Raw genomic sequence first — 20,469 nt, forward strand, 5'->3', positions numbered from 1 at the left:
TCATCAGCTCCATAAATAGCAATAGCAAGTATATGTGCATGCAAGGCATGAATAAGAATGCGACAACACACAAATTGTGAACTAACATCAATAATATCCACATCCACAAATTCGTCATCCAATGTAATCCAAATTCGATTACCAAGGTCTGAGTAATCGACAAATCATTTCCGTCTTGACAATAAACTCATTTGTACATGATTAACATTAGGAAAAGTAATGCTAGTTTCCAGTAAGCCAATGAAATGTAACCTGAAGTCCTTAACTAGGTCCATTACCTCCACCTGGTGATCCCGACGGTTAAGGACCATCACGTTCCATATTGCAGCATTAATCATAGAGTACCATCGGAAGGGCTGCAATCTTTAAGGCTCCTAGTCAACTCGTCCGCATCATCCTCAATTAATAAAGCATCAAACGCATTGTAAAGAGTAAGTTCCTTACCCTTGCTAGCAGCATTTATTGTTGGACTTCCAATTGTAACCACTCCTTCAGCACAGCCTGCCTTCGGTTGTAGTGGCTCTTCTTGCTCATCATGTTCCCTTCTTATTTCTTGCGAGGTGGACGGTTTTGTAGTGTCCTTATGCACTGGAGCCGCACGCTGCACATAGACAAAGACCTATGGTTTCACAAGTTTATTCAAGGGGCACGCCTTTGTCTCATTGCCCAAGCTAATGCAACTTTTACATTTCGGTGGAAGCCACTCATATTCGACATCGACCTTGCACGCCATCTCACTCCCATCTTCTTTAGAAACCATAATCACCACACGTTTTGGTAGTTTTGAACTGACATCAAGCATGATACATACATGAGTGAAATCTAGTCTCGTGCATGCCCTAGTTATGGCATCTGGGTATAACGGTTTGCCTATGCCACTTGCTACCATACTCAACCCCTTTGTTGTCCACAGCTCCACAGGTAAATATCTCACCTTAATCCAAATTGGGATTTGTGTATGTTTGAGCTTCTCAAAGTCATGCCCGACTCTCATTTTTGCAACACGATAGGCTAACCCTAGCACAACCAAAGTCCCCCCTCAATAACTTCCTCTATAACTGCTCTCGTCTCAAACAATATTGAAGGCTACATTTTCTAACAAAAAGTTGGAGGAATGTTATGTTAATTCGATTGTTTGGAGGATTTTGTATATATATATATATACATAAGAGGATTTTATGAAACTTTTTTTTATAAAATGGAACTAGAAATTTACACAAAATTTTTAAAATGAATATATATATATATATATATATATATATATGAAATCCACCAAAGATTCTAATTAGAAAGTATATTCCTCCAACTTTTTATTTGAAACCACAAATATTTATTATGACTATTATTGATATTTAACTTTTTTAAACTTATCTTTTAGCCCTTAAAGTATAAAGATACTGACTTACATTTTTCTTGTTATATTTTTTAGATTATATAAGTTTTATAAAATTTATTCATAATTTTGATTTCTTTTAACTACAAAAAATATAATAAAAGATAAGTGGCTGCTTATTTTAAGTTAAGAAATACTATTTTTATAGGCATAAAAGTTCTAAATTTTCATTATTCACATAAGATAAATTACATCATATTCCACATACAAAATATAAAAAGTTGTTTTTCAGCTTAAGAGGGGACTAATTTGTTAATTTTATAAGTTTAAGGGAATAAAGTGAAAAAATCAAACTTCAATTGACTACTTTACCCTAAAAAAAGTCAAAATTCGGTCATAGTTTTGCCAGAAAATGGTCCAAGGGCCCAAACTAAGACAAATACTAAAGTTTAGGGATGCTAAAGTTAATAAATGAACTTAATAGGTTAATGTGATTTTAAATAAAAACTTAAGGGACCAAATATAATATTTACCATTAATAAAACTATAAAATTCATTATTGTGGAAAACTAAATATTTTATCCGCAAGTATATATAATTAGTGACAATACTAAAATTTTGTCCCTTTTTTTTTACTTTTTTCCTTTTTTTCTTATAGTGGTTCAAAACCTATTAATCTCTTAAAATTAGATTTCATGTAGAAATGGATTAAGTGAGAATGGAATAGATTGAGGAATGAAATAAAGAAGGGAAAGGAATCTCATTGAATAGCATTCCTATGATTGGTATACTTAATAAATTAGAAGGTAATATAATTCATTCCTTGTTCCTTAGTTAATTCCAATAACATAATTGAAGTTAGAAAATAATGATTAGTAATGAATAAAATTATTTTTTATGATAAAATTTATGAAGTAATTTTTTAGGCAAAATTATACTTTTAGTCCTTTAATTTTAGGCCATTAGCACTTTTCGTCCTGTAACTTTCTTGGATTACACATTTAGTCCTTTTGGCAATTTTAGTCGTGCACTTCACGAATTTCATCCTTTTTTGACAGATTTAGTCTTACTGTTAAAATTTCGATCCTCCATTAAGTTTTTCGGCCAATCCATTTGGCCGAAATACCACATCAAATAACACCTCATCTGCCACGTAGCTAGGATTTTATGTTGACTTGCCCCACAAAATTTCAAAGACATTTAGCCTTAAAAGAACTTACACTTTTCCCACAAAATCCCTAATCTAAAAACCTAGTTTAAGAGAGAATCCCTTTGAAATTGTGCAAAAATCAATGAACAATTAGAAGAATATGTTAATTTGTTTGGACTTCAAGGAGGTTTGCAATATTACAAGCCAAAGACTGCAATTTGTTCCTTCCACCATATAGGGCGAAAAGTGCTAATAATCTAAACTTACGAGATTATTTTCTTTTTATATAAACCATCCTTATCTTTTTAAAAATTACAGAAACCACCATAGGCAACCTTAAAAATTCAAAAAGTTTCCCTATTTATCTGGTCAAACTTTAATTCAATGATAAAAATATCCTCAGGGATGTTTTCGTAATATTTATGAGAATGAATAATATAACCCCCTATAATTTTTTTTTATTATTTATACCAATTTTTTAATTTACTTTTTTTTATTGAATCTCTATATAAAATTACATCTCTTAATAATTGAAATGATAAATTATTCAATTAATATATTAATGAAAATTACTTATTGGGTTATAAATTTAAATTAAAAAAATATCATACTTGCATAAATTATTTTAAATTATTAAAATTAAAAAAAATTATTCTCTCTTAACATAAATATTATTATTTAGATTTTAGGTTATAGTTATGTTATGTGTATTTGTTTTTTTTATTATAATTTGTAGTCAATATTTATTAAAAATTACACATATATCGCCTGTGATTTAAATAATTATTATATCTAGCTGTTGTTTTTGTCTATATATTATTTTGGTTAGAAAAAGATTTTCAAATTACATACGGTCTATGTATAATCACATCAAATTTTAAGAAAGACGGTATAATTATCCTTAGTCATAATTATAACTCATAAATTAAATTATTTATATAAAAAAATTAGATTTATTTATTAAAATATTTTCAATAGAAATACAAAAGTTCTATCCCTTCCTTTTATAAAAGAGTTTGGGTCAACGTTTATTAGAATATTTTATTATTTTTTCTAATTATAACATATTATATTATTTAAATTATTTAAGTTAAATTTTACACATAATTTTTTAGTAGTTTAAAAAATTATATATAGTACTCTTTATGTTTGTTTTTATATAAAAAATTAAATTATCTTAATTATTTTTTTTCGATAATGGTAAATTTCATTAAGTAAAGGAAAAGTACAGAGTGTATAAATCAAATGGCAATTGAAGTAAACCATGGTATCCGTCATTCTCTATACAAGGCGATAGTACTAATGCTATGAGGTAGTTCAGCACTAAGTATACAGAGTTTAAGCTCATCAAGAATAACCCGAGCAAAGGTCACTGCATTGCGAACCCGCTCTTGATACCTTCGTTGATTCCGTTCTTGCAAAATGTGATACACAAGGGATGCCAAAAGATTACGATAGCCAGCATTGATAACATGTTTCCCCCTCCATCTTCGTGCAGCAATGAATAGATCAATGGTCCATCCTCTAGTGGTCTAAGAGAAGCAGACCTCACGTCACAACAGATGAATACATTGTCTACCATAAGGGCAACAAAAGAACAGGTGCTGGTGAGTCTCAATGGTGCCACTGGAACATAATGTACACTCACCATGGAGATGAGAGCCTCTCATGCAATGTTAACCATAGTATAAAAGTGTTCCGGGGGATCTTGAAAGGGCTCATAAGTAGTGAAGACCAGCCTACCCTTGGGCCTGGATGCCGAAAAACATCGAAGACGCTTTTATTGGTATAAGAACCGCCATTAAGGGAAATAGAATCTTGACCGCCTTTAATTGAAGGTAAAAACCACATGACATTCCTCATCCTAGGCCAGTGCCACTCCCCATCCTGGATGAGCACCCGAAGTAAATCATCCCCGTGCGTACGAGTAAGTGAGGGGCCGCGAGGGACATGCTGAATAAGCAGCCCGAGGGGATGCCATGGATCCTGTCATAGCTATATCCTCTCACCATATCCAACCATATATAATGTATATGCGACTACAATGTACTACGTAATTGAAGGAGCTTCCTCCAACCCTAAGCTCCCTATATAGCGCCAACCGTCCATATAGATTTACTATGTAGTCGCACCGAGTGAATCCACGAAACCCAAATAGTGTTAGAGTTTGAATTAACCACCTTCCATATATGCCGAGTCATAAGGGCTGAGTTAAGTCCAGTAAGATCCTTAAGTCCTTGGCTACCCTCCTCAATTTGTCGACACACTTGTGTCCAAGCAACCTTAGGGTAACCAGTGGTGGATGTTCCTTTCCATAGAAAGTTGCAGAGTCGCTTCTCAATTTCCTTGATAATCCCTTTTGGCAAAATAAATGCCATCCCCCAGTAGATCTGAAGAGCCATGAACACCGATTTTATCAGTTGAATCCTTACTGCAAAGGACAACTGAAGGGCGTCCCAACCTCGTAGCAGCTTATCTATCTTCAGCAACAATGTTTTACAATCAGTGATTGTAAGCCTAGACAAAGTGAGTGGCAAACCTAAATAAGTGACGGGAAGTGTTCCCTTTTGAAAACCAAGGATGCCAAGGAGTATATCTCGCATTGGATATGCAGAACGTGAGAAGATAATATGACTCTTGGCAGCATTAGTATGAAGCCCGGACAATGAAGCAAACATCTCCAATCCATCTTTGAACAACCGGACGGATCCCTCATTCGCTCGGCAAAATAGGAGCAAATCATCAGCAAAGGAGAGTTGGAATAACCCAATCTCACCGCATCTCCAATGGTAAAGGAATCCACCATCTTGCTCTATTCTTTGTTGATAGATAAGTCCTAGCACCTCCATAACTAAAACAAAGAGATAAGGAGACATGGGATCATCTTGTCTCAGCCCTCTAGCCCCTGCAAAGAAACCATGAATACCCCCATTAAGAGCAATCGAGAAAGAAGGGGTGATGACACACTCCAGAATACAACCAATGAATTTCTTCGGTAAATTAAAAAGTTGCAGTGTCGCAAATAAGAAATCTGACTCCACCATATCATAAGCCTTCCTCAGATCCACCTTCAACACAGATCGGGGTTGAGTGCACTGTTGGTTATACCCTTAGAACAGTTCCTAAGCAAGTAATACATTGTCCCCAATGGAGCGGCCCGGTACAAATACATTTTGCGTAGGGAAAATTAATTTATTAAGCACCGCTCTAATGCGTTTCACTAGAATCTTAATAATTGCTTTATACAGCATATTACAACATGATGTAGGATGAAAATCACCAACAATCAAGGGATTATGTACCTTAGGAATTAAGGAAATGATCGTCATGTTAACTTGTCTTAGTAATCGCCCATGCTGAAAGAATTTCAAAACTGCATTCGTTATTTTCTGTCCCATAATAGGCCATGCAGATTTATAGGAACCTGCAAAATATCCATTCGGGCCTTGTGCTTTGTCCTCATCAATGTCAAAGATGGCTTCATTCACTTGATCTCGTGTAACATGTGTTGTGAGTGCATCACCCTCCTCAATCATCAGCACATGCCTCGCCCACGGCTGCAGGTGTGCAATGTTTACCATCCTATCCTGCCGTTCACCACCTAACAAATGCTGAAAATAATAAATAAATTCAGCAATAACATCATCTTTATTAGTGAACATATTCTCATCTGAGTCCTTAATTTGAAAACTACGCTTTGATGCTCGGTGGACAACCACTTTTTTGAAGAAAATACACGAGCATTGATCTCCCCCTTTCATCCACTGCATTTTGGCCTGCTGTTGTAGCATGATTTGTTCTAGTTTTACAGCATGCGTATAGACAAGTTTGCAGCAATGCTCAAGCTGCAAGAGAAGCTTGTCCTACCACTTCTCGCCAAGAGCTGTTGGACAGCAGCAAGGAATTCCCTTGCTAATTTAACATTTAATGAAATATCCCCTTTGTGTTGTCGAAGAGCCCTAAAAACAAGTTTAAGGGCTTGGACCTTCCTCTTAACCGCAAACATAGTTGTACCCACAATAGTGTGCCTCCAAACCGAGTGAAATGTATCAAGAAAATCAGGTGAGGAAGCCAAATAGTTATCAAATCGGAATACACTTACATAGTTTAACCGCGTGCCGCCATGGATTAGGAGAGGAGAATAATCCGAGGTACTTGGAGCAAGGCTCCAATAACAAGCATTTGACCAATATTGCATGACTGTAGCCAACACTCTGTCAAGCCGCTTCCATAAACTCCATCCATTCGTGCTACAATTATGCCAAGTGAATGGCTCACCCTGCGCAGGAATTGTAATAAGTCCTGCCTCCATGATGCATGCATGGAATTCCTCCATGGCTTGCCTAATATCACCGGAAGCCCCACAACTTTCACTCATATCGAGCACAACATTGAAATCCCCCATCACAAACCATGGTTCATCAGAGATCCCATGAGCAAGCGTACATACGTCTCCCCACAACGTCCTCCTGCTAATCACATCATTCATTCCATAGACAACAGTAATCAAGTGCTGTTGATGAATTAATTTGTTAGTAACTCGGCAATGTATCAATTGATTACTAACATTAAGAATCTCCACCCCAATCTCAGAATCATTCCAAGTTAACCAAATACGATTACCAATAGTAGTATAGTTAACAAACTACTGCCACGAAGGACAAATACTTTGTTGGACCTTAGTAATATTGGATCTGCCACATGAGTTTCAAGGATACTAAGAAAGAGTAACATGTAATTCTGAATCAAGTCCTTAACTGCAAGTGGATGATCCCATCGGTTAAGGCCACGAACATTCCAAACAGCCGTCGAGATCATGTGTACCCGTTTGAAGGGCTACGTATGTTAGGGCCCTCATTCGGTAGTGCCGCACTCACATCATCATCAGTTAAAATTTCAAATGCATTATATAGGACAAGTTCTGTACCTTCTCGGATAGGGGAAGGAGGCTCGGTTCTCGCTTGGCCTCAAGGCATGTCTGGTACAGCTTCCTGTGGAGGCACTATCTCCTCCTCTTTTTTCACCAATCCAAGCCTATCGGTCGGAGGACGGGGTACATACACCTTCACTGGTTGAGCAGTCGTGGCTTTGTTGATGGACACGTCTTGGCATCATGCCCCACGCTCATGCATGTTCGACATTTCATAGGCAACCACTCATATTCCACATCAACCTTGCAAGGAACCTCAGTCTCGTCCTCCATAGGCACTAACAAGACAAGGTATTTCGGCAATTTGGAGAACACATCTAGCATTACACATACACGAGCGACGTCCAGTCTCGTGCATGCTTTCGTGATGGCATCAGGGTATAACGACTTCCTCACCCCACTCGGAACCACATTAAGAGCCTAAAGGATCCAAAACTCTACTGGAAGGTGTCTCAGTCGAATCCACATAGGGACTTGTGTATGTTTATGCAACGCCATCCCCGGTTCCCATCGTTGAAGAACGACTGGTTGACCTTGAAACAAACAAGGTCCCTCCTTAATTACTTCCTCCATTGCAGCGATCGCATTAATTTGGAAGAAATAAAAATCATTCGATGTCGCAATTACATCCTTCACAGCTGGCCAGATTGACCAAACAAAACCATTCAAGTGATGAAAATACAATTTCTTTCCCCAAAAATATCCCACAACTGTATGTTTCCACGGTCCAGATCCATCCCGAATCATACTCAACGACGGCCGAATTACAACTTCTCCATTTTGCATGCATGGCTCAATATATTTCAATGTTTTACGAATAGAATTATTAAAAGCGGTAGCGAATTTATCAACAAATGAATCAGCATGACTCGACGCATGGAGAGGGACCGTACCTATAAAGATGCTTGTATGATCGTGAACGTCGGCATGCGGCAGCCTTGAATCCATCCGTTCAATCCGTGCATTAGGGTGTGGAACCCTGTTACGTCACAGGCCTCCGGCGAGTTATCACGAACACCTTCATCTACCTTCATGATTGTCGGCACAGTAGCAGCATCAGGCGGAGCAGACAACATAGGCGAAGCTGCAACCGGCGGAGCAGGTAGCGGAGGCAGAACTCTATCGCCCGCGTGCTCATTGAAGCTGTAAGGCCATCGTCCATCCATGGTGTAGTCACCACAGCATGCGAGCGTGCCCGGCGCTGACCCAACGCGCCAACGGAGTTTCATCTAATGACTTAACACTATTCGGATGGAAAAAGTCAAACTTTTGTTCCCACTTCATCTTGAAATTTTCTAACGCCTGCATGGAAGCATGATCGCCTTGATCAATCACTTTGTGCTCCAAGGTGAGAAATTCCTCAATATTGAATTGTGACCGGATGTGTTCCAATGAACCCCTCGCATGCGAGCGTCCATCCACCTCCGTCCGCACTGTTCGAGCATGATCACCGCCATTCCCGTCGCTGACGCTATGATCGTCCTCTCCTTCCTCCTCAATGGTGTCTTCCGCCTTCTCCGTCATATCACCATCATCACGGCTGACGGAAGTTAGGGGTGTGTCGTGAGGTGTGCTAGTGGATGTGAGAGAAGAAAGGTTTTTGGGAGAGTCCATAATTCTTAGTTCTTAATTAATTTATTATGTATTGACTTAATAATGACGTATTGCAGTTCAAATAAATTTTTTTTTAACCAAACTATTTTTACACATTTGACACCTTTATAAAGAGTAGTTTGGTAATAAAATATTCGTTGAATTTTGACTAACCTATGTGTAAACAATCTTAGAGATGGGTTAAATTAGTTTTTTCTATATCACTAAAAAGTAATGAAAAAGGTGACAAGTAAGCATACGGGATGATCACACCGTCTTTTTCAAGATTTTGTGTAATTATTTGTAGATATTCTGTGATTTAGAAAATCTCCAATGATTTATATCTAGTATTTCTTGTGTTTTTATTTTATTTTAAAAAATAAATTTATTTAGTATAATTTATGATCAAAACCTATTTTCATCTTAAATAAAAAAGGCGAAAAAAAATCAATAGATTTAGAACTTTTTTTTTGATAATCAATTGCGAAATATTTTTCTAGAATATCCAATATCTGTTTCACATTTTAAAAGCGAAAATGTTCAATTTTCATAAGATTTTCTTAACTGTTATTCAAAAGGTCCAATAATGTATATATATTGGACCTTTTGAGGCAGATATAGACCTGAGACACAATTCAAATTGATCAATAAAACTCGATAGCAATGCTATTTTGTACTAAAATAGACAATATGAGAAAGAATCATATTTTTTGTGCCAAATTGTCCTCCAAAAATGGTTACATCATGTGTCCACTCTACTTGAGCATAATCATATTTATTACTTTTTTTATTTGTGGTTATCAATTGATTTTTGTTAATTCATAATTGTTGTGGTTAGTTACTAATTTATTTTTTTATTAACAATTACCCAACTTATGTATTGATATTGGATGTATAGTACTATTTTAATATGAAGTTGTATATATTCCTAATATTAGATTAATTTAATGTAAATATATGCTTTATAATTTTATAACTAATTATTATTATAATTTTTTTTATTTTATATTAATGAATAATATTTTAATTATCTAGTAGTCAAAGAAAATTAGAAATATATTTTTATTAGATGTAATAATTGGCGCTTTGCAATCTAATAATAATTAATAAATATTCTAAAATAATTATTATATTAATTTTAACGTTAATTATTAATAAAAAATATTTTGTTTGTACGGCTTGAGCTCAAGATGGAGCATAAAAAATTTGAGCTCGTCAAGCTCGAGCTTAAATTTTTTATCGAGCTCAATTCGAGCTTGGCTCATTAACACCCTTAATCTGCCTATAAGAATAAGGTATATTTCTTCTAATATAATATAGTCAGATGAAGCTTGAAAGTACTATTTGCATTAAAAACTCATACATACACAAAACAAAGAAGTGGATTTCATACTGCCAGAGTGTATCTGTAACTATTTGCAATTTTCTATTTTCAACCAAACTAACGTATTCATAATTGCCTGAAGTGTACTCAGGAGTTCGATTCTGGCTGAAAAAAGTTGTGGCATTCCATTTGAGTCATCTCCCCACCTGCAATTGGATCAAACTTGCATCTGTAGAATCTGTATAAACACAAGTTTGTCATCATATGTATAACTTTTTATTCTTTTACCAACATTTGCAAGATTTATAAGTAAGCTTAGTCAAACTCCCTCAAATACATACCTTTCCATTCATGCCAACAATGAGAACTGTGTTCTATCTGTGGCCAAACACGACAATTTGTTGTGTATCTTCTGGTACACGGAACTGAGCCACCGGCTACTCAGAACTGAAAGAATTTGACACAATACCTGCATTGTTCCAAACTACTTCATACTAGAGCACTAAAAATTACATAAAAGAGTATAGATTATATTCAAAACAAACTACTTTTGGAGGGGGAAAAACTTGAAAGAGACATATTATTTCGTTCTGCTTCCTTTATTGCTTCCCTGTTTAAGCTGAAAACATCAACGGCTCCTTTATTGCTTGAAACAGCCAGCCACTCAACATCAGAGGAGAAGAAATACTGTGAATCTCTGTTGTTTCAAATGCAGAACCCTTTATCATCTACATTGTAACAGTGAAGATATTAGAGGCAGGAGAATAACAAGAAATCATCACAAGAAAGAGCTAAGCAGACTGCACAGGTCGAGAGCAGATTGAGATAGTTTAAGTTCCAGTTCGGTAAGCTCCAATGCTTCAAGGACTAATTACACGGCTCCAACCACAAATATAATCTCAGGAAACGACAATTCGTTCCAAGAACTTATGTTAACTCGCAAATCTTTTGTTTCACGGAATAAGCATAAACGCGTGGGGAGAACATTAGGCCGCGTGAAGAGGTTCTTTGACTAATCTTATTAAAATTCTTTGACTAATCTTATTAAAATATATTATAAGCTCGCACATCTTACATCTAATAATTTTATCTTGTCTATATAAACAACAAAAAATAACAGTAAAAAACATTATCTTGGCCGTTACTAATTAATATTCATATAAAAGGTCATATTTCTGACAGTGTTTACGTTCTATTGCAAAATCAAATTTAGCATAAACATTAAACGGTAAAGGCAAATGTCCCTCCTGAAGTAGCGTTCCGGACAATGTGTCGAACAACCTAATCAATGTGCCCTTAGTACTCGCGGCTGCCAGCAGTGTCCCGTCGTTAATTCGACAAAGCAACACACGTAACATCCAAGCCGCTGACCTTTATCAGCCTAATCCTACTTTCGTCATCCTGCAACACCCTCACCTCCCCTTTATCCCTTCCCAAGCAAACCAGAAACATCCGCCCCGACAATGAAATTTCGCACAACCCCTTCGGATTGGGCTCCGTTTCTATCTGGAGCAACAATCGCAGGTCCGTAAGATTATAAACGGATATGTCTTGAATCGTAACCACAACAATGCGGTACCACCTCAGGCGAACGCTCTTCACTTCGGAACCGGAATAGAGCTCTCTAGTGAACTATCCCACAGAATCATCCCAGATCATGATTTTGTTGCGCTGAGTCCTGGAGCGACCCCTTCGCCGACTACGGCGAATTTGTTGGTGCCGAAGATCCTCTGCACGATACCAATGCCACCACCTTGGTGATTCTTGGAGAAGTCTTGGAGAATGGTTTGTACAACAGGGTCAGTGTTGAATATCATGAAGCCATCGGTGGTGCCGATGGCAAAGCTACTGCTGTCCTGGTTGAAAGAAAGGTGCAGGATGGATGGTGGGGGGGTGGCATTAAGGTTTCTCGAATTTCGGATAGTGGGACCGGCGGCGGTTGGCGATGAAGCCATTGCGAAGGAGAAAAAAGAAAAGGGAGAGGGACGGAGGCGGGGGGCTGAGGGGTCGGAAAGAATTATTGAGGAAAGTAGTATTGGAGATGGAATTGGGATGAGAAGAGGATTTGAAAATGGATTGGGGAAGGAGAAGAAAGTTGACAGTCATACTCTGAAGTTGAGCATCGGGGAAAAGGAGTTTATATTTGATCTACACTATTTTCTTCTGTTAGAACTGTTTTTCAAAAAGAAAATTCAACAGTTATTTAGTTATAAATTTTTGAGAGTATATAAAATCATAGCATCATGTTAAAAAAAATACATGTATATGGTGACATGCAATTCCTTCCTGTATACGTAAAAACTTGGCATTTTGGATTCTATTAAAAAATTGATTTGGTTATTAATTTGTCAATTTTGGAGACGTGACTTTTTTCAATGGAATTCTAAGAACTTGTTTCATTTTCCCACGTGCACATAATATGAGGATATACAATACGAGATTTTGGAAATTTCGAGGAAACAAGTCCTCAATCTGCGAAATTAAAAAATTGGTGGACTAAATTATCAAATTATTTTTTTGTGGGATTAAACATGTCATACTCGACAGAAATTGATGTCCTTATACTTAAATAATTTGGGGATTCTTCTTTATTTTACTCACTTAATTTTGCTTCCTCCACTTCTTTATCCTCAATGAGGAGGTATACTTTTTTACGCTGCCTCTGATTCTAATTTTTATGCTCTTTTGAGTTTTGAAAATACGGCACAACATTATCCTCCTCATTATTGATAACCACATAAGTGAAGCGAGTATTACCCATATAAGAAACGAAAGAGGGTTTGTGTGTGTATATTAATGTACAGATGCTCTAAAAAATAATTTCGTACAGTGTCCGACAGGTGTCGGACACGCATTACAAAAAAAATATTTTATTGTAATGGCTTTTGGAACGATTTTTTTGTTAATTTGTAACGATTTTTTTTATTTGGAACGACTTTTGTAACGGTTCAGCCTACCGCGGCTAAAATGAGCGTTGTAAATTATTTGTAACTACTAGTTCCAAAGTCGTTACAAACTTTCACGGCTTTTCTAACTGCCATAATGGTCAATTATGATTGTTACAAATATAGTCAAAATTAGAAAAATAAATTTATAACTACTTTTATAACGGATTAATTTTTTGCATTTGGAACGGCTTTTATAACAGTTTTTGGCATAATTGTGCTTGTCCTTTGGATTGGCTTTTGCAAAACTTTTTGTAACGGCTTTCAAGACTGATTTTGGTAACGGTTGTTGGAACGGATATACTCAAATATTGTAACTGTTTTTGGCACAGTGTTTGTAACGGCTTGACAAATTTATTTAATGTATGGGTATTACAAAATTCGTTACAAATGTAGTTACAAAATTATTATTTTTTTAATAAATTTCAATATTTATTATAATTAGTTTTATTTTATTTTTTAATTTTAGTATTTAATTTTTTTAATTTTAATATTTAATTTAAAATTTTTCATTTATTTTAATATTTATTTTGTAAAATTAAATAATTGATTTTTTTATTAAATTGTGCAATATCATATAAAAAAGCGCATACTATAAAAATAATAATAAATTCTTTAAATTATTACAAATGTTGATTAATAATTATTTTTTTTTACATCCTGGTCATCCGCGACCTCCTATTGGTCATCGTCGTCATCCCCATCAGGTGCGGAGTGATTCGCTGGTGGCTGGAGAGTTACACAATCAGGCCAGTTCGCATCGATGCTACTGATGTAGCAGTCAAGCATCTGCACACATCTTCCTTATGAAAATCTCCTATGAATATGTTAAATAATTAGATTAAAAAAATAATTTAAAATAAATAAAAATAATTAAGTCAATTACTTATCGTGACCTCCTTCGCCCTCAAACTGTTACACTGGTCGTTCTCCTTCTTCTTGCACACCTTTTTGAACACCTCCATTTGATTGACGGGGAGTCTGAGTTGTGTCTTTTATTTAAAATTCACTTTAAAAAATGATTAGAAATCTAAAAATAAAATAAAATTATTAATATGCGTTAAAATACTTACCATCTTGCGCTTGTGCGCCCAACGAATGACGACCCCGCGGTAGACGGTCGTAGCTACTTCCGGATTCGTCACCCGATTGACCTAGTTCTTAGCCGACTGTGCTTACGATTTTGGGCTCGACTAGAAGTCTAGGAGCTAGCGCCAGATCTCCTCGGCCAGCCACAACGGTCGAGCCAACTAGCTCTGGGCATTAGTGAACCGTTTCCGCATGAACTTCCCGACTGTGACTTGACAATTTTGAGCATGCTCTCGTCGTCGCAGTCCCACCAGTACGACATCTGCAAAATTTACCATATAAAAAAAGATTAATTATTTGATAAAAAATATAAATTTGAATTAAAATAAAATAATATTATATTTACCTTCAGCTTTTTGGAACCAAAATAACTGGTGCTCCTATGGGATCTGCGAGAACTTGGCCTAGGGATGCGGATAATGCCTTTTGACCGCAGCATTGATGGTCGTGTGAAAATCGTATTGGAACTTGAAAATAATAATTAAATTTTAAAGTTAATAAAAAAAATTATATATTAATTAGATAAAAATATGGCGTGTACGTAGCTCGCACCCTGAAGGCTGATGTAATGCCTCTGGGCCTATGGGGGAAGTAGTGGCATTGGTGGTGGTGGGGGTAGTCGTGGATCCCATCGTCGGGCTAGAGCTTGTGAACTGTCAGCCCCCGCCACATCTGACCCCACTGCACCAAAGGCAGTGGGAATCGGTAGGGAATGAGACATACTTCCAATGACCGGGGGGGAGGGGGAGTTGACGCAGCCTGAAATGGCTCATCTTGGGGAGGGCTGGGAGGGCCACCGCCTCGTCCTGGGTAAGGCGAAGCAATAATCATTATCTAATTTCAAAAAATTTCAAAGTTCATTATTGGTAAAATTTCGAAAAATTGCGCAACGCCGTACAAAACGCCAAATTTTCCAAATTGATGATGAGTTTGGCCATACCCGTACGAATTATCAGGAGGTGATCCAAGAGTTTATTGGGCTCTATGGCAACTTGCTAGGAGGGAAGCGGAGCAGAAGGTTTCTAGACCTTCGGTACCTACGTCCGTGGGTACGCCACATATAACCAATGAAGAGGCTCGAGTGATGATGCGCCCGGTGTCAGATGATGAGGTTAAATTGGCTATATTTGATATTGCAGCTGATAAAGCCCCTGGGCCGGATGGGTAGACATCGGGATTTTATAAAGCCGCATGGCCTATTGTGGGTGCTAAAGTGACGCGGGCTGTTAGGGATTTTTTCAGCACTAGCCGACTCTTGAGATAGGTGAACGCTACGGTTCTGGCACTCATCCCCAAGGTACACAATCGTACATGTATATCTGACTTTAGACCGATTGCTTCTTGTAATATTTTGTATAAAGTCATTACTAACCTCATTGTGCAAAGAATGAGTTTAGTGATGGATAAACTTATTAGTCCAGCGTAGACAGCCTTTGTTCTGGGTCGCTCTATTAGCAATAATATACTACTAGCGCAGGAGCTTTTTACAGGGTATAATCAACAATGCTTGCCACCTCGCTGTGCCTTAAGATAGATATAAGTAAGGCATATGATACAATTGAATGGGATTTCCTCATTGCTACCTTGCAGCTTTTTGAATTTCCTGACAGGTTTATTCATTGGGTGGAAGAATTTATTACTATTACCTTGTTCTCTATTGGGTTTAGTGGGAAAGCATATGGTTTCTTTGCTGGTGCTCGGGGGTCTTCGCCAAGAAGACCCCATGTCCCCATATTTTAGCTCAAAATTTTATAATATATGAAACTCTCATGTGGACCTAAAACAGACAAAAAAATTATGCTAAGCAAAATTTTTTCCCAATGTTATGTACATAATGTAAATTCTTATTATTATCTTTAATTAGATGAAAGAGACGATAAATAAAATAAATAACTAATTAAAACCGATGTTCTTTATACAAATTTTCATTTATCTTATAAAAGAATAGTATTAGAACAGCGTGAATATATTGTTAGGGTACAAACTCCTATTCATGTTAAATCTACCAATTGTATAGTTTAACCAGATGAACTCAATAGGGCCTCAAACATGTAGAAAAAAATTGTGTCAAATAGAGCTTCTTCCCAACGTTACTTACAGAATGAAAATTCTTAATATTTCTATTATTAGATGCAAGAAAAGATAAACAAAATAAAGGATAAATGCTATATTTGATTCCTTAAATTTTTCTTTAAAAACAATTTAGTCCCTCAACTTCATCTCTTGAAGGGTAAAATGATCAATTTAAGTCTCAAATTATCTCTTTAACCCCTTAAGTTTATAAATTTATCAAATTAGTTATTTTCTCAAAAGGAAATTATTTTTTATATTCTTATAAAGTGAATATCATGTATTTATCTTGTACGAAAAATAACAATTTCAAACTCTTGAACATTATAATAACATGTTGCTTAACTTAAAATAAAATACTCTCTTTCTTTTTTCATTTTGAAAAGTGACAAATAATCAAAATTATGACTAAATTTCATAAAAACTTTATAATTTTGACTAAAAAATTGATGGAAGGTACTTTTAGTTAGATTATTTGATAAATATCAAATATAAATATTGTTATTAACTTTTTTAGACTTATCTTTAACTCTTGAAATTAAAAATTACCGACTTGATTTTTTTTTTATTATATTTACATATTAGATAAATTTTATAAAATCCATTCATACTTGTTTAGCTACTAAAAAAACGAGACTATTTATTTTAAGTTAAACAATATATTATTATTGTATTCATAAATGTTCGAAATTTTCACAAAATATAATTACAAAATATCATCATAAAAGAATATAGAAAGTTAATTTTTTCGTGAAAAAAAGAATTAGTTTGACAATTTTACAAATTTCAAGGACTAAAGTGATAAAATTAAACTTATTAACTATTTTACCCTCCAAAGAGTTAAAATTCAACTATGGATCCCCTGAAAAATGGCTCTTCATATCAAAAACTAATGTTCTTTATACAAGTTTTTATTAATCTTAGTGCATAAAAAGAATAGATAAACTTAATACAAAGGACATTATTTATCAACAAAAGGTGGTTATTATAATGCCCTCTAAGTTAATGGGATAACTACTTTGGCAAAACTAATAAATGTATTAATTTTAAACATACTTGAATAAAAAATATTAAAAAAAAATAACGGAAAACATTAGCCAAAAGATATTAGAGTATTTCAGCTACTCAATATTGTGACAACAAAAAGTTAATTATTGTACAGGGCCAATCATAAATAAATAACGCCAACAACAGAAGCATACTCGATTCGTGTGGCTAATTTAATTACATAAAATTATATATTTATACAAATATATTAATAAATAATAAATATTTTTAGAAGTTATATTTAGCTACTCAAAACTCTAACCACCAAGAGCTAATTACTATACGGGTCGAACATGAATAAATAGTACTAGAACCTTAATAAATAATACTAGTGTAGATTATTTAATTTGGTATAAGTCAGTGAACAAATGCTCGATTCATATTAAATCAATCAATTATATAATTCAACCAAACTATTTAAATTAGAGTGCAAACTCAACTTTAATCCTGTATTTTAAAATATATGATACTCTCAAGTGACTTATAACATATGAAAAGATTTATGTCAAACAGTGCTCTTTCCCAATATTACTTACATATCTATTTAATTAAATAAAAGAGAAGATAAACACCACAAATAACTTATCAAAACTGATATACTTTATACAAATTTTGATTAATCTTATATGTGCATTAAAAGGATATATTTTTATAGATAAATTTAAAAGAAAGCACATTTTTTTGCCATCAACAGGTAATTATTATATGCTCCCAAACTCAAGAAAACAAATCCAATTCAATTGGAAAAACTAATAAAATATATTTTTTAAACATACATGAATAAAAAAATAATAGAACACATTAAAGAAAGAGAGTATGAGTTAATTAAATAGTAAATATATTGAGGATATTTTAGCCACTCAATATTGTCACAAGTTAATTTTGCGGGGTAGATATTTAATAAATAACACCAGCAACATAAGTATACTCGATTCGTGCAAATAAATTAATTTTGTACAATTATACATTCACTCAAAACTAGTAATACATAATAAATAAATAAAAAATTATTTTTGTCACTCAATATTTCTACGACAAAAAGCTAATTACTGTCGGAGTAGAACATAAATAAATAATACTAGATCATCAATAAATAAACTCCTACAACATAAATAAATAATACTAGATCATCAATAAATAATACTACTAATGGAAAGCATGCAGATAGTTTAATTTGGTATGGAGTTAGAGTACAAGCTTCCAATTTATATTCAATCTATCAATCATACTTAAATCTTACTTACATAGTGTAAATTTTTATTGTTTCTATTTAGTTAGATAAAAGAGAAGATAAATAAAATAAATAACTTATCAAAACTGATCGTCTTTATACAAATTTTTATTAGTCTTATATGTGCATTAAAAGAATAGATTTCTATTGATAAATTTAAAACAAAAGATATTTTTTTTGTCAACAAAAGGTCGTTATTATAATGCTCACATGCTTAATTGATAACTACTCAACAAAACACACACAATTCAATGGGAAAACTAATGAAATGTATTAACTTTAAATATACATGAATTGGAAAAAAAAAAAAAAACTGAAGGAACAGATCAACCAAAGAGATTATGAACTAATTAAATAATAAATATATTAGAGAATATTTTAGCCACTCAATATTGTAACAACAAAAAGTTAATTACTATACAGAGCAAATCTTTAATAAATAATACCAACAACAGAAGCAGACTCGAATAATATGGATAATTTAATTTGGTATAGATATACATATACACAAAAATATTAATAAATACATTAGAAGTTATTTTAGCTACTCAATATTTTAACAACCAAAAGCTAATTACTATAGGGTTTATTAAATTATACTAAAATCATAATAAAAAACTATTCAAATTAGAATGCAAATTCTACTTTAACCCTGCATTTTATAATAGATGATGCTCTTTTGTGAACCTAAAATATTCGAAAAATTTTATGTCACACACTAATTATAAGACACACAAATGCCAAGCGGACATCCAAAATCCACCTAACACTATAACACAAAGAGCTCGACTCCTGTAATGAATAAAAAACAATCACCTACCTCACACTCCCATCTTCAAGGAGATTTGGATAACTTAATATCAATAACTTTTTTTATTTTGTTATCATTTGTATATGTGTAAAATATATTATCTACCAACTCCAGAAAGTTGAATCATCAAAGACACAATGCCACATTTCATAAACATGTTGAAGGCCCATATATTCACATACTAGTGCAGATGTATCAGCTAACACTCGAAATGCAAAGACAACAAATTGGAAAGAAATCTGTGTAGTGATAAGAAGAAATGTGTTGACCCTATTAACAAAATGCATAAAGGAGCCATACGAAAAATAAAAGGATTACCTCCATTATCATAGTAGAACCAGAACCAGAACCAACACTGGGTAAATCAATCAACGCAACTAAAGCATTTAACTTATGTTCAATGCTTAAATCTTCTCCATTAATCCTAATAACCACACTTCTCCTGGATTCCTCAATTCAATTTCATGTTAGATCTACTAACATGAGCTTTGGATTGATTGCAAACCAGACACATACTCAGAATCATTTGCATCGTCTCCACCAGTAACTTCTAAATGTCATCCTACTCCCAAAGTCTTCACAATCACATAGAAAATCATCGCATTCTTTGTCAGCAGCACAAATCTGTAATTAATACCCAAATGACAGGATCTTTTCAAATAATGTTGTCACCCTGAAGTGATCAAATTCTATAGATCATGGAATGTATCCATGAGGTTCGGCTCAACATTCATGGAAAAAGAAATATTCCCCTAAGTAAAGCTAATAATATCTAAAATTGTTGAATAGTGGGCATCCTTCCCAATTAATGTAAGCTAACAAATAACATACAAACCACAAACTCACTTTATTTCAGCATCTACCTTCTCTGCATAAGGAGCCATAGAAGGAACCTCGCTATTACTACTACGCTCATTTCATTCCCTTATTCCCATCGAGCAAAAAT

General features: G+C 34.4%; 1 protein-coding gene across 1 annotated transcript; it reads right to left on the reverse strand.

Annotated features, from left to right (window-relative positions):
- Window positions 6,289-6,972, reverse strand: LOC110012088. The gene has a single exon (XM_020694195.1). The coding sequence runs from the start codon at window positions 6,970-6,972 to the stop codon at window positions 6,289-6,291; it is 684 nt and encodes a 227-aa protein (XP_020549854.1).

This window comes from Sesamum indicum, linkage group LG6, assembly GCF_000512975.1.
Source record: "Sesamum indicum cultivar Zhongzhi No. 13 linkage group LG6, S_indicum_v1.0, whole genome shotgun sequence".
NCBI classification, from domain to species: Eukaryota; Viridiplantae; Streptophyta; class Magnoliopsida; order Lamiales; family Pedaliaceae; genus Sesamum; species Sesamum indicum.